General features: G+C 41.7%; 1 protein-coding gene across 2 annotated transcripts in view; it reads right to left on the bottom strand.

Annotated features, from left to right (window-relative positions):
- CBR3_3 (Carbonyl reductase [NADPH] 3) overlaps window positions 1–11,821 on the bottom strand; it is a 24,249-nt gene extending 12,428 nt beyond the window's left edge. Inside the window, exons 1-6 of one of the 2 annotated variants that reach the window (XM_051218191.1) lie at window positions 11,764–11,821; window positions 6,408–6,448; window positions 6,266–6,359; window positions 6,054–6,235; window positions 5,910–6,022; window positions 5,752–5,877 (exon numbers count right to left, since the gene is read on the bottom strand). In XM_051218191.1, coding sequence (XP_051074028.1) covers window positions 5,752–5,877; window positions 5,910–6,022; window positions 6,054–6,235; window positions 6,266–6,359; window positions 6,408–6,422 — 530 coding nt within the window. In that variant the 5' untranslated portion in view covers window positions 6,423–6,448; window positions 11,764–11,821. Of the gene's footprint in view, window positions 1–5,751; window positions 5,878–5,909; window positions 6,360–6,407; window positions 6,449–11,763 lie in introns of both variants that reach the window. The other variant, XM_051218192.1, reaches the window with a different exon arrangement.
- Between the last annotated feature and the right edge of the window lie 246 nt (window positions 11,822–12,067).

Genomic DNA, 12,067 nt, shown 5'->3' with positions numbered 1-12,067 from the left:
TGGTCATCAGTTCCTTTTGTCTCTTGGTAGTGTTTGCGTCTAGTTTCTTTACGAAAACCTCTGATTCAGTCAGTAAGTCAGCTGTAACGTAGGACCAGACACATATATGCATCGGTCCAAGTTGCCACACCTCATTAGTATAACATGATGAATAACAAATTCATAGTAGTTACTACAATGGTATTGATGTATAAAAGGAAGACTGTGTATAAGGGTATAGTACATGAAGAAAGAATTAGTTCGTTGAAAGAAAGATATAAAGCGACTTTAATCTCACGGTTTAAGGGAAGACAAAGAGTGTATACACCGATGCCATTGTGATCGATTCTGAGTCATGTCACCCAGAGTCTCAAACCATTGGTTACGATAGTCACGCGGACCCCAACCAAGTAGTCCGCATCTACCAATATGGCTTAGACCAGAATTTAGTGACTTCAAGCACTGATGACACGTTTTGGTTTGGCCGCCGCTAACTTTCTTACAACCATCCCCAACACCAGTTAGCCTTGCGCGTCGTGGTAATCGGTGTTCAGGCATACGCAACACGTGGCCCAAACATTTCAGTCGATGAAGATTCACAACCTCATCAATTGATTTACCATCATTTCCTAATACCCTACGTCTAACCTCACTATTACTTACCCGGTAATCCCAGCAATATTTCTAAGGCATCTGTGGTCAAATACTAGTAGCTTACGAGTATCTTCTACTCTTAATGACCACGTTTCGCAGCCGTAAAGTAAAACAGAACGAACTGTCGCGCAGTATACTCGTCCCTTAATTGATAGACGGATATCTCGCCTTCGCCATGGGTGATGTAAGTTGGCAATAGCGAAACGAGAATTTCGAATCCGTGCAGAGATGTCGTCAAACATCAATCTATTAAAGCCGATCAGAATTCCCAGATAAACGACGTTGTCAACGCGTCCAGCTACGTCACTCCCTATCCTTAGTTCAGGTGTTGACGCAGACCAGTCCTGAAGCAGCAGCTTGCATTTAGAGGGAGAGAAGCGCATTTCAAACATTCTAGCATTGTTGCTTAGTGCTACCAAAAGACGCTGGATTTTTATCAGATTCTTCACCAAACAGGACTATGTCATCTGCGTATTCTAAGTCGATAAGTGGACCTCCTGGAAGGAGATCAATGCCCGGAGCGTTATTTCCATCAGTATATCTATGACGAATTTGAACAAAAGTCAAGATAGTGGACAGCCCCGACGGACACCACTTGAGGTTGCAAAAGCAGATGACCGTTCGCCACAAGCTCTCACTCGACTTGTAGTATTCGAGTAAAGAGCCTTCACAAGGTTTATGTACTTCTGAGGCACTCCTTTCAATGACAGACGCTGCCACAGAATCTCGCAGTCTACGGAGCTAAATGCTGCTTTTAAGTCAAGAAAGATCACCATTGTCGGACGCCGATAAGTATGCCTGTGTCCTAGAACCTGACGAATGGTGAATATATGATCGATACAGCCACAACTAGGTTTCAAGCCAGCCTGATTTTCTCGTGTTTGCAGTTAGTTCACGAGTCTTTGTTAGACGACTGATAATTATTGAGGATAGTATTTTAGATGCTATATTAGTCAGACTAATCCCTCTATGGTTATCACAGGATGATTTTCACCCCTTCTTATATATTGGGATAATCAGTGATTGTGACCATTTAGATGGATTACGTCCAACTCCCAGATTTTAGCTAAATATTAGTCAACCTAACAACTTAAATTGGACCACCATCCCTAAAGACCTCTGGAGCCGATCCATCTGAACCAGCTACTCTTCCCCGATTCAGATTGACTACAGCTTTTTGAACTTCAGCTAGAGTTGAGGGATCTACTTCAATGTTCCATTCAGGCTGTCTGGGAATGGTGGGTAGTTGTAGAGTAGATGAATACCAGCTAAATTGTTCTCTAAAGTGTTCCTCCCACCGTTCTGAACGTCTGGGCTGGGAGTAGACAAGAGTTTTGTCCTTTTCCGAGATAGTCTCATTTACACTCGACTTTTTAGTCCCAGTTTCTTTTGAGTCTGAAGAGCTATCTTGTGTTGCCTACAGCCGCTGCCTTTTCCTTCTCTTTTGCTTTCGATGCCCACCACTGCTCACGGTCGTTCCCTAGACTTTTGCTTAACCTAGATCTGATTTGTTGTCGCTCTTCATCGTGTTCAGAGCCTGGTGGGATGAGTTTACGAGAATCCATGAGTGCAACAGACCTAGAAGAAATCCATTGGTTTTTGTAATCCTTTGATTTAAATCACTGATAGATGTCACTGCTGTTTCCACAGCTGTTTGTATATCTTTCCAAGCAACATCTGGGTCAACCTCGTTTTCAGAATTACCTAAGTGTGACCTCAGTTGTTCCTGGAACCTACTTTTGGTTTTCTCGCTACTCAATTGAGTTCTAATGGGTCTTTTAAGTGTGGAGTTTTGCGTCCAGTGAGGCGCAAGCAGATGCGTGCCCGTATTAGAGCATGGTCGGAGTCTAAGCAGGTACTCCGGAATGAGCGACAATCTTCTACCGACCCTCTCCAACGATGACTGATGGCAATATGGTCTATTTGAGTCCATCGTTAGCTTAGTGTAGAGAGTTGCCATGTTACACGATGTCTCTCCTTATGCCTAAAATGTGTGTTTGCTAAAAATAAACGATTGTCTGAGCACAGTTGCAGCAGACGATCACTATTATCTGTTCGCTGAGCTGGAATACTAAAATACCCACCTAAATGTCTTTCTGTTTGGTTTAAGCTACCTACTTAGGCATTAAAGTCACCTGCTACAAATACCATGTCTGAGCGTTTAGCTTTCTGAACTTATTCAGAAAGCTTTCTGTAAAATTCATCTTTCACTTCATCTGAGCTGCAGTCGGTGGGAGCGTAGGCAGAAACGACAAAAAGGCAACGACGTGTGTCCCTATCCTTCCGAGTTCTTACGGAGCCGTTTAGCCGAACAGCACATAAACGACTGTCAACAGGGATCCACTCTAACAGTGCTTGTTCCGCCCTCATGCTTAGTGCTATCCCTACTCCTGCCAGTCCACGAGAGCTGACCCTCGAGTCATCAGATACACGGAGGGTGTATCTCGTCGGCTCTCCGTTTTGCGGAGGTGAGGTCAAGTGAATGACCACATTAGGATCCTGTATGCGTGTTTCGAAGACACAGCATACATCAATCGTACGAGATTCTAGAATCTCAGTCAAGGACGCCTGCTGGCCGATTTGACATAGGGTGCGTACGTTGAAGGCTCCAATGTGTAGTTTGGAGCGAGGTTTCAGTAGACCTGGGACAGAGTTTTGAGCACTAGAATCGTTGGCCATGGTGATACTTGAGGAGGAAGCCAAAATAATAAGTTTAGTGTTGAAAGTCGATGTAGGAGGAATAATAGGGACAGAAGAAAGAGGTTGATTATGAATACAGTGGTCTTGAGTGCTGTTAGAGATGTGAGGGCGGTTTTCACTTCCCGGTTGCCCACACCGTGGAAGGGTTCTTCTAGAGGTACTTGAAAAGGAAATTGGATTAGAGGTGGTCTTAATGACCTGAGAATGTGACCGCAGTGCCCAAGGGACAACTGTTTGAGGTCGGTCATACACGACCTTTCTGTGAGTAATTTTTGTGTTAGCTCCGTACTTGTTTAGACCTCACCGCCAGAGACGGATATCCATGGGATAAGACAAGGTGTGCATTTCTAGGGTCGACCTTTTCTAACTACATCACTCCTTGTGGGAAGGCAGCATTGCTGTCATGGTGGTTGTCTGAGAGATGCACCTTACTACTGTCACACCTGTGTACACTCAGCAGTACGACTTCACCTTCGGACCTTGGGTTTGTTGCTTTTAGTCTTAACGTTCTTCAACCGACCTGTCTGGTATGGCAGAACCTTGATGAACGAGTGTTCCAGCCAGTTTAACCCGATTGGTTCATCACGATAGGCAAGCCCGACCACCACGTCAAGGTAGCAACGACGGTCGAGACCTCTACCACTACGGGATTTGAGTCGACAACTTCATCTCTGTGCTAATGTGGTATGGCAACTCGAACTGATGTACGTACGTACGAAGTTCTACGTTGTTACTGACTGACTGAAAGATATGATACGGGAAGAAAGAATTAGTTAGCCCTTTTAGGGTTGTTGCCGGTCCCAAGTCCAGATATAGGAGGGTTAGGCATAGCGTCAGCAAACCTATCCCGTAAAAAACAACCATGATGAAAAAACGCTAGCCATCAAAAAACCATTTAAACCATTTACATTCTCCCCTGGGAGTTAAGGGATTTTGGAAACCTAAGGGCAACTGGAAAAGAATACCAACGAACACATAGCGCAGGAAATTGGAGACAGACAATAAAAAAACGAATTGCGATCGGAAACAAGTGGGAAGGAGAGCCCAGACCAAAGTCGGTTGAAGAAACCTGGTGGGCAGTCTATGCTCCACGAGGAGTAACAGGAGTACACAAGTCGTAAGAATATAAAGGAGAGGAATATAATTACCAATCAAGAACGTCGCAGACCAATCTAAGGAAGTGAGTATTTGAACAACGAACTACGAAGTCACGTTAACTCCGAACAAAAATAATTGTTGTCAACGTAAGGAACATAACAAAACCTTTTCAAAAACGGATCATTAGATGACTGAAACGAGGCACTTTTTGTTAACTCTGTGTTACTGGGACATAGACCGGATTAAAGCATGCTCAATGCACGATTGCTTTGGTGCACACTGATTGGCTAATTCTTATCCAATCAGCACCAGTAGATAGTTGGAGAATACTCTAGAATCTTCTCATGTAAAAACTATAAATATACTGATGTTTTTCCCTATTGTGCTTATTACTGGCTTCTTGCTTCCATCTAACCTTGTTATTTGGAATATAATCTCTTTCCTGTTCAATCGTGTTCTGATTTGGGGACTTGTCGAGTGATTTGGTGTCCAAGAATACTAAGCAATAGAAAAAGCTGGGGTCATAACCGTAAAAAAGAGATTATAACACTATCAAAATTAAAACAAAACAACTGAAGGGGAATTTAAATCACTAAAATAATGAACAATCATAAAAGTTTCATATTCGTTATAATTTAATGACAAGTTATGACGCATTATGGATCGATGCGAAACATGAAGGTTAGTAATTCTCAACTCTAGGAAGTCAAAGGATGGAACATCCCTTTGGTTTTGCTAACAATCAGGAAATCCTGTGACAAATGCACCGTAAGTTACAGGGATTTGTTGTGAATAGTGATATAACGTACGGTTTCAATTTTTTTCACTCTTACGTATTCTACAATGGCATGTCAATACGATAAAGAGGCTAGTCACGTTATCAGGATTCACGACTCAGAATAGAGAACCAGATTATACTAGATAATACTTTATTCAATACAACTACAAGTAGTCACGCTCAGTAAGTCCGGAGTAGACATCAATGACAGGAAAGAACGTCACATATTTAATAGTCCGTATGCTAAGTGCCTGTTTGTCCACGCTAAACGACCGATCATATTTTACTTTTACTACTACACATCAAATCGATTACGTAATGCGACTGTGAGATAAGAGTTTGATGACTTTGTATTCATTCTTCAATTACAAAAACACATAAAGGTATCTCATCAGGATGTTATTCCAGCAACCCACTGTGGATTACATACAAAAAAGTTACACCCAAGAGATATGAAAATTTATTTGATGTAACTATGGTAATCTTGGTTGAACTATTTGCTATTGATCTATTATTCCCTAAATTAGAATAAAATGACTTACTTTACAAACTCGGAGACGAGCTTTCGAAGTTCCAAAAGATTTATTGGACTAACGAACTTTTCGTAAAGATCATCACTAAGTTTCTTGAGACTGGTTAGAGAAACAGAACTAGATACATTGACAACCCTGTAAAAATATAAATTAGTATAAATTAGTACCTAGCATGTTTAGCTAACAAAGGAATGAACTCTTCCGTGAAATCAATGGTTGATGTGAAGTTGGTGTTCACCGTAACTCGTGCTTGCTCGCCAAAGGGAGCAGTGGAGTTAACCTTTGAATAATATAAAATAAAAAACAAAAACTTTGTAGGCAAATCCAGCATTATTCACTGCAATGTTGATTCCATTAGGATAGTTTCTCTTTACAAATGTTAGGAACGCTTTTCGACTATCTCGATCAGTTATATCTAGCTGATGAAATTTAACATCCAGGCCCTTGTTACTGAGCTTCTCCACAGCTTCCTGACCAAGCTCAACATTTCGAGCTGTTAAATTATCAACCAACAACTTCTTACCTGTTAGATAAATATCCCACTCTCCTGACGTCCCATAAAATTCTGCAAGCTTTTCAACAATGCTATATCCAATGCCTTTGTTTGACCCAGTTACCTAAAGAGGAGTAATATATTGTTTGTAAGATGAGTGAACTAATCACACGAATGCCAGTTTCATTACACTTTTTCAGAATATCACAAGGTCTGAAATTTTAGAAAACAGAAGACATGAAAAATACAGTACGATCCTATTAAGTAGGTTAATATTTAGAAAGATACTAGGTTGACATCATTTAGAATCATAGTTAACTAACGTTTCAATACTAGCAACAAGTAAACTCTCCTGCGGCAGACTGAAGAACGAATTCCCGACCGAAGCTGCTACCTTGACGCGGTGGTCGAGCTTGCCTATCGTGATGACCCAACCGAGCTACATTGGCTGGAACATATGTTCCTGTAGGTTCTACCATGCCAGGCAGATCGATTGGAGAACGGTAAGACTAAAAGCAGCAACTCAAGGTTTGAGGGCGAAGTCGTGCTGCTGACTGTAGAGGGGTGTGACAGTAGTAAGGTGTTTCCCTCAGACAACCAGCAACTACAGCGATGTTGCCTTCCCACAAGGAGGGGTGGGGTTAGAAAAGGTCGACCCTCAAAATGTCACACCTCACCTTACCTCACGGATTCCCGTCTCCGGCGGTAAGGCCCTTTGAAGAACAGAGCTAACACATTAAAAACCTTCCACGAAAAGGCCGTGCACGACCGGCCTCAGGCAGTTGTCCTTTGGGCTCTGCGATCACGCTTCCAGGTCGTTAAGACCAACACATCCAATTTCCTCTTCAGGTTCCTCAAGAAATACCCTTCCACGGTGTGGGCAGCCGGGAAGTGATATCAGCCCTCATACCCGTAACAGCACACGAGACCAAGTTGGTCACATTCAAATCCCTCCTACACCTCCGAATACCTCTCTTATCTCCCCGACTAACCCTCCTCACGTCTCTTTATCACTTCGCACCGCTAGGGCAAACGATTCGAGTACGCGGAACGCTATTCCCGGTCTCCTGAAACCACGCTCTAAACTACACGTAGGAGCTTTCAACGTCCGAACACTGTGCCAAATAGGACAACAGGCTTCCTTAGCTAGGACTTTAGAATCTCGCGCCATCGATGTGTGCTGCGTCTCCGAAACGCGTATACAGGATCCGAGTAGCGTCACTCATTTGACCTCACCATGCCAAAATAAAGAACCGACTCGATTCACACTTCGTGTATCTGGAAGCCCTGATTCTGCTTCCCGTGGCCTCGCCGGCGTAGGTATAGCATTGAGTCCTAGGGCAGAACTAGCTCTCTTAAACTGGATCCCAGTAGACAGTCGTTTGTGCGCTGTCCGACTAAACGGAACAGTAAAGACTCGGAAAGATAGGGACACTCGTCGTTGCCTCTTCGTCGTCTCTGCCTATTCTCCCACTGACTGCAGCGCAGATGATGTAAAAGATGAGTTTTACAGAAAGCTCTCCAACCTTCTCCGAAAAACTGGGCGCTCTGATGTAGTAATAGTGGCTGGTGACTTTAATGCTGAAGTAGGTAAACTACGCGATAAGGAAAGACACCTGGGTGGATCTTATAGCATCGTGGCTCAAAGAACAGATAATGGCGACCGTCTGTTGCAGCTATGCTCAGATAGCCGCCAGTTTCTTGAAAATACTAACCTTAAGCATAAGGAAAACATCTTTGAACATGGCGACCCCTAATTCGTCCCAACGTTGGACCCAAATAGATCACATCGCTATCAGCCACCGATGGAGGGGCTCGATAGAAGACTGTCGCTGGATCTCAGCAGCATCTATCGCACTGATAGATGCTCGGAAACTCATTCCACCTGGCTCTGAGCATAATGAAAAGCGGAGTCGACTTAAGCGCAAGCTGACAAGAAGTCTACGCAATGATCGTGAACAGTGGTGGGTAGCGAAAGCAAGAGAGATGGAAAAGGCAGCGGCAATAGGTAATAGCAGATAATTGTTCAGACTTGTTAAGGAAACCGGTATTAGGAAACCGACTGTTAGCGAAACACTCAGAGAAAGATGGACATATAAGTTCTCGATCCAGGAGATTGGGTCGATGGCCCTTCAGCCACACTTCGGTTTCCCACGATCTCCAGTCAACCTGAATGGCAAGTTAATGTAGGTCGTCCAACTGTTTACGAAGTTGGAAAAGCCACAGGAAATCTGAAGCGAGGAAGAGCAGCAGGACCTGACAGGTTTACTCCTGAGATTCTTAAGGATGGTGGTTCAGTATTAGCAGTGAGATTAACTGAGGTCTTAGATAGAATTTGGGAACTGGACGTAATCCCATCTTATTGGTCTCAATCACTGATTGTGCCAGTCTATAAGAAAGGACAAAAGTCCTCTTGTGACAATCACAGAGGAATCAGTTTGACTAATATAGTGTCTAAAATATTAGCTTCAATAATACTTCGACGCTTAACTAAAGCTCGTGAAGAACAGACTGGAGAAAATCAGGCTGGTTTTCGACCTGGACGTGGTTGAATAGATCAGGTATTCACACTACGTCAGGTTCTAGAACACAGACACACATTCAGACGCCCCACAATGGTAGTATTTCTCGACCTTAAGGCAGCATTCGACTCTGTTGATCGTAAGGTTTTATGGCAGTGTTTGTCACTGAAAGGAGTATCAAAGAAGTACATTAACCTTGTAAAGGCTGTCTACTCGAGCACAACTGGTCGAGTGAGAGCTTATGGCGAACTGTCATCAGAATTGATTACCTCAAGTGGTGTTCGTCAGGGCTGCCGTAGTGAAACTTCATCAGTTGAGATGGCTGGGACATGTGTTACGTATGCCGAACGACCGACTGCCTCGATGTGCGATGTTTTGCTGTATAGAAGTAGATTGGAAGAAAGCTAGGTTCGGCCAGACCAAAACATGGCACAAGTCCATGAAGTCACTGACAAGTAGACTGAGTCATATATCGGTAGGTGTAGACTACTTGGTTGGGGACCGCGAGATGATAGCAACCGATGGTTAGAGACCCTGAATGACATGGCTCAAAGTCGTTTGCAATGGCGCAGGTGCATACACTCTTTGTGTTCTTCCAAATTCTAATCTCCTGATTCCTCCTTGTCTCTTTTTTTCTCTTTCCAACTTTACTTCACTGGATTATACTCTTTAAATAACATCTCCAAACCCTAATCTTTCCGATTACTGCTTATACTCTTACTACCTCTACCACTACGGAATTTGAATCGACAACTGCATCTCTGTGCTAATGTGGTGTGGCAACTCGAACTGATGTACGTACGTACGAAGTTCTACGTTGTTACTGACTGAAAGAATGAATTGGTTAAGAAAGAGATCCTCGCTGTAGCGACCAAGCGGCTTATTAATCAAAAATGCATTATTTCATTATTTTAAATCATATATATTAGCGTAAAGCTATGACAAAAAACTAATTGAAATTTTTTTTGCTCGATCTGTTCTTTTGTTAAAAAGTGCATTTGCCCGCATGTCTAGGTAGTGAACAAGGTGGATACGGACGACAGTTGGCTGACTATTAAAAGTTCGGTTCTGGACTATTTTACTTTTCTAAAAATCACTGATCATTTTCCTGTAGATGACTTCAGTTCTGCGTCTGTTTTGGTCCAGCCGTTGGATACAATAACTAGCATGATGCGAACACACTACCCCAACACACAGATAAATCCAAACGGCAAGTGCGTTATTTCTGTCCGTTGTTCGCAGAAACACAGTGAAGAGAAAACCTGACTACTTGTATGATCCCTTCAACTTGAATGTCGCAGAAATGTAGGCTGGGTACGGTCAAGCTGAATACTTTAAGCTTAGGTTGTCAGAAACTCCAGACTCTCCAATCGGGAAGTAAGCCTGTTATTTCTAAAACTTTGTATAAGTTCAAACAAAGCCGTTATTGCCATCACAAGGTACTTCGGTGCTAAGTAACAGAGCAATTTGGGATGAAAAAGCTTGGTTTAAAGCTATTTTCAGTCTCATGGCTTACCAAAAAATGAATGTAAATATAAAAAGACTTCGAACCATCGTTGCTGAAATGCTAGTGAATATGAGACAGGTGATATTGCTATTAAAAACAACTATATGTGATGATCAAAGGAAATCGGCAGGGGATTATCTATTTTACGGTTCCCTGAAGAAGAATTGGAAGCGTTAGATGTCTTCAACAATGAGATACTCGAGATAAATCTAATTGTCAACTGATTTAGTTTGTAATTGCTTTACTTTTTGAATGTCAATAATAACTAGGCTGATGAGTAACCAACTAATAATAAGTTATGACTATTTTATATGATATAGTGAAACCAGATTTAGAGACCAAGTTTAAGTTGACGGAAGCTGCCAAAAAAGTTTCAATTCTACGACAGTGTAGAAAGTGAGAATTCTTTTTGTGACCTATTCACATGGTCCATTAGCATGGAAACTCTCAACGTCCAATGTTAGTGAGAAAGATCTTCCCGAAGTTTAGGGTTCTACCTCGACAGGTCACTTTTACTACATGAGAGATTAAGAGAATAAGTGTTATTGTAGATAGAAAGGTAACATAAGTCACAATCCTCACCATTAACTTTTGCTTTTCATTTTTCAGGCACAGGAATTAGCCCTGAATAATATCATTGTAATTCTTACCTTGTAACGAACATTTTACAAAAACCCCTCAACGTGTTGATTGTTGTCCTGTTTCAGAGTTCAAGTGACAAACAGTGCCCCATATTGACAACCGATGGATCGTTGAATTCTATGTTTATATTGTTGCCATTTTTTATAGATAGGCGTTTCTTAAACATAGACCGATATTTTCAATTAGGTCTAGTGCACTAAATAAAATTAGATTTAACAAGTAAGTCTACATAAGAGCCATCCCTAGTAAATATATTTATTCAGTAAAACCTGTACAATCCAGACTATTTCTCCCTTTAGATTACAGAAGACAACCATTAATGATGAAAAACTCTTATCAGTTGAAATGTTCGATTGTAATCTGGATATAAATAGTCTTGGAGACTGTAAATCTAATTCATGTGAATAAACGGCTTTTCTCATATGTTATTTTTTAAATAATGTCAACTACACAGGACACCTATGGTATATAGGCGGTCGTAGATTAACCAATGTTAATGTCGGCGAAAAATATGCAGACTGCGAAAATTAAACTATTTAGAAAGCATTCAGGATATTTGATAAGAGCTTAAGCAAAGGTTAAGGTGTCAACTTCAAGATATTTTCCTTAAATGGTAATGTCCATATGAAAGCCCGCACTATTTTATCCCTGGAAAAAGGAGTTAGTTTAGTGCATCTTCTCCCAAATTCACCAACTTTTCTTAAGAAATCTCCCAAGTATTCAACAAACTTCATTATTTGCCCGATTCCGTCTGCTTGTACTACCCAAGGATGTATGTATCAGAGAGACTAGCTGAAATCGCATCAGGAATAAGTGATTGAATATCAATGAAGACATAAACACTAACATGAACGTACTATGTCGTCGAAACAGACAACCACTCGATAACAGTGACCCTGACCTTAAAACATTAAGACATTCAAACTCCAAATTTCGATAGGCAAGGTTATCCAAATGGTTGAAATGGTTGTGGAAAGAATAGAAGAAGCTTTCGCTTCACGAGATTCTGTGTCTAGTAGCAGTGAATCATCAATACCTTCAGGCAGGAACCTAGGTATATTAATGATAAAAGAGGAAAAAGAAATTGGTAAGTCATAGTAAGTCCTTAAGAATATGTCAAGTTTGCTCACAATGGACTCCTGGAAAGTCGCTCGAGCTAGC

Source organism: Schistosoma haematobium, chromosome 1, assembly GCF_000699445.3.
Source record: "Schistosoma haematobium chromosome 1, whole genome shotgun sequence".
In the NCBI taxonomy this organism is placed as follows: domain Eukaryota; kingdom Metazoa; phylum Platyhelminthes; class Trematoda; order Strigeidida; family Schistosomatidae; genus Schistosoma; species Schistosoma haematobium.
Note: the sequence above shows the minus strand (reverse complement) of the source record. Positions and strands in the feature narration are given on the sequence as shown.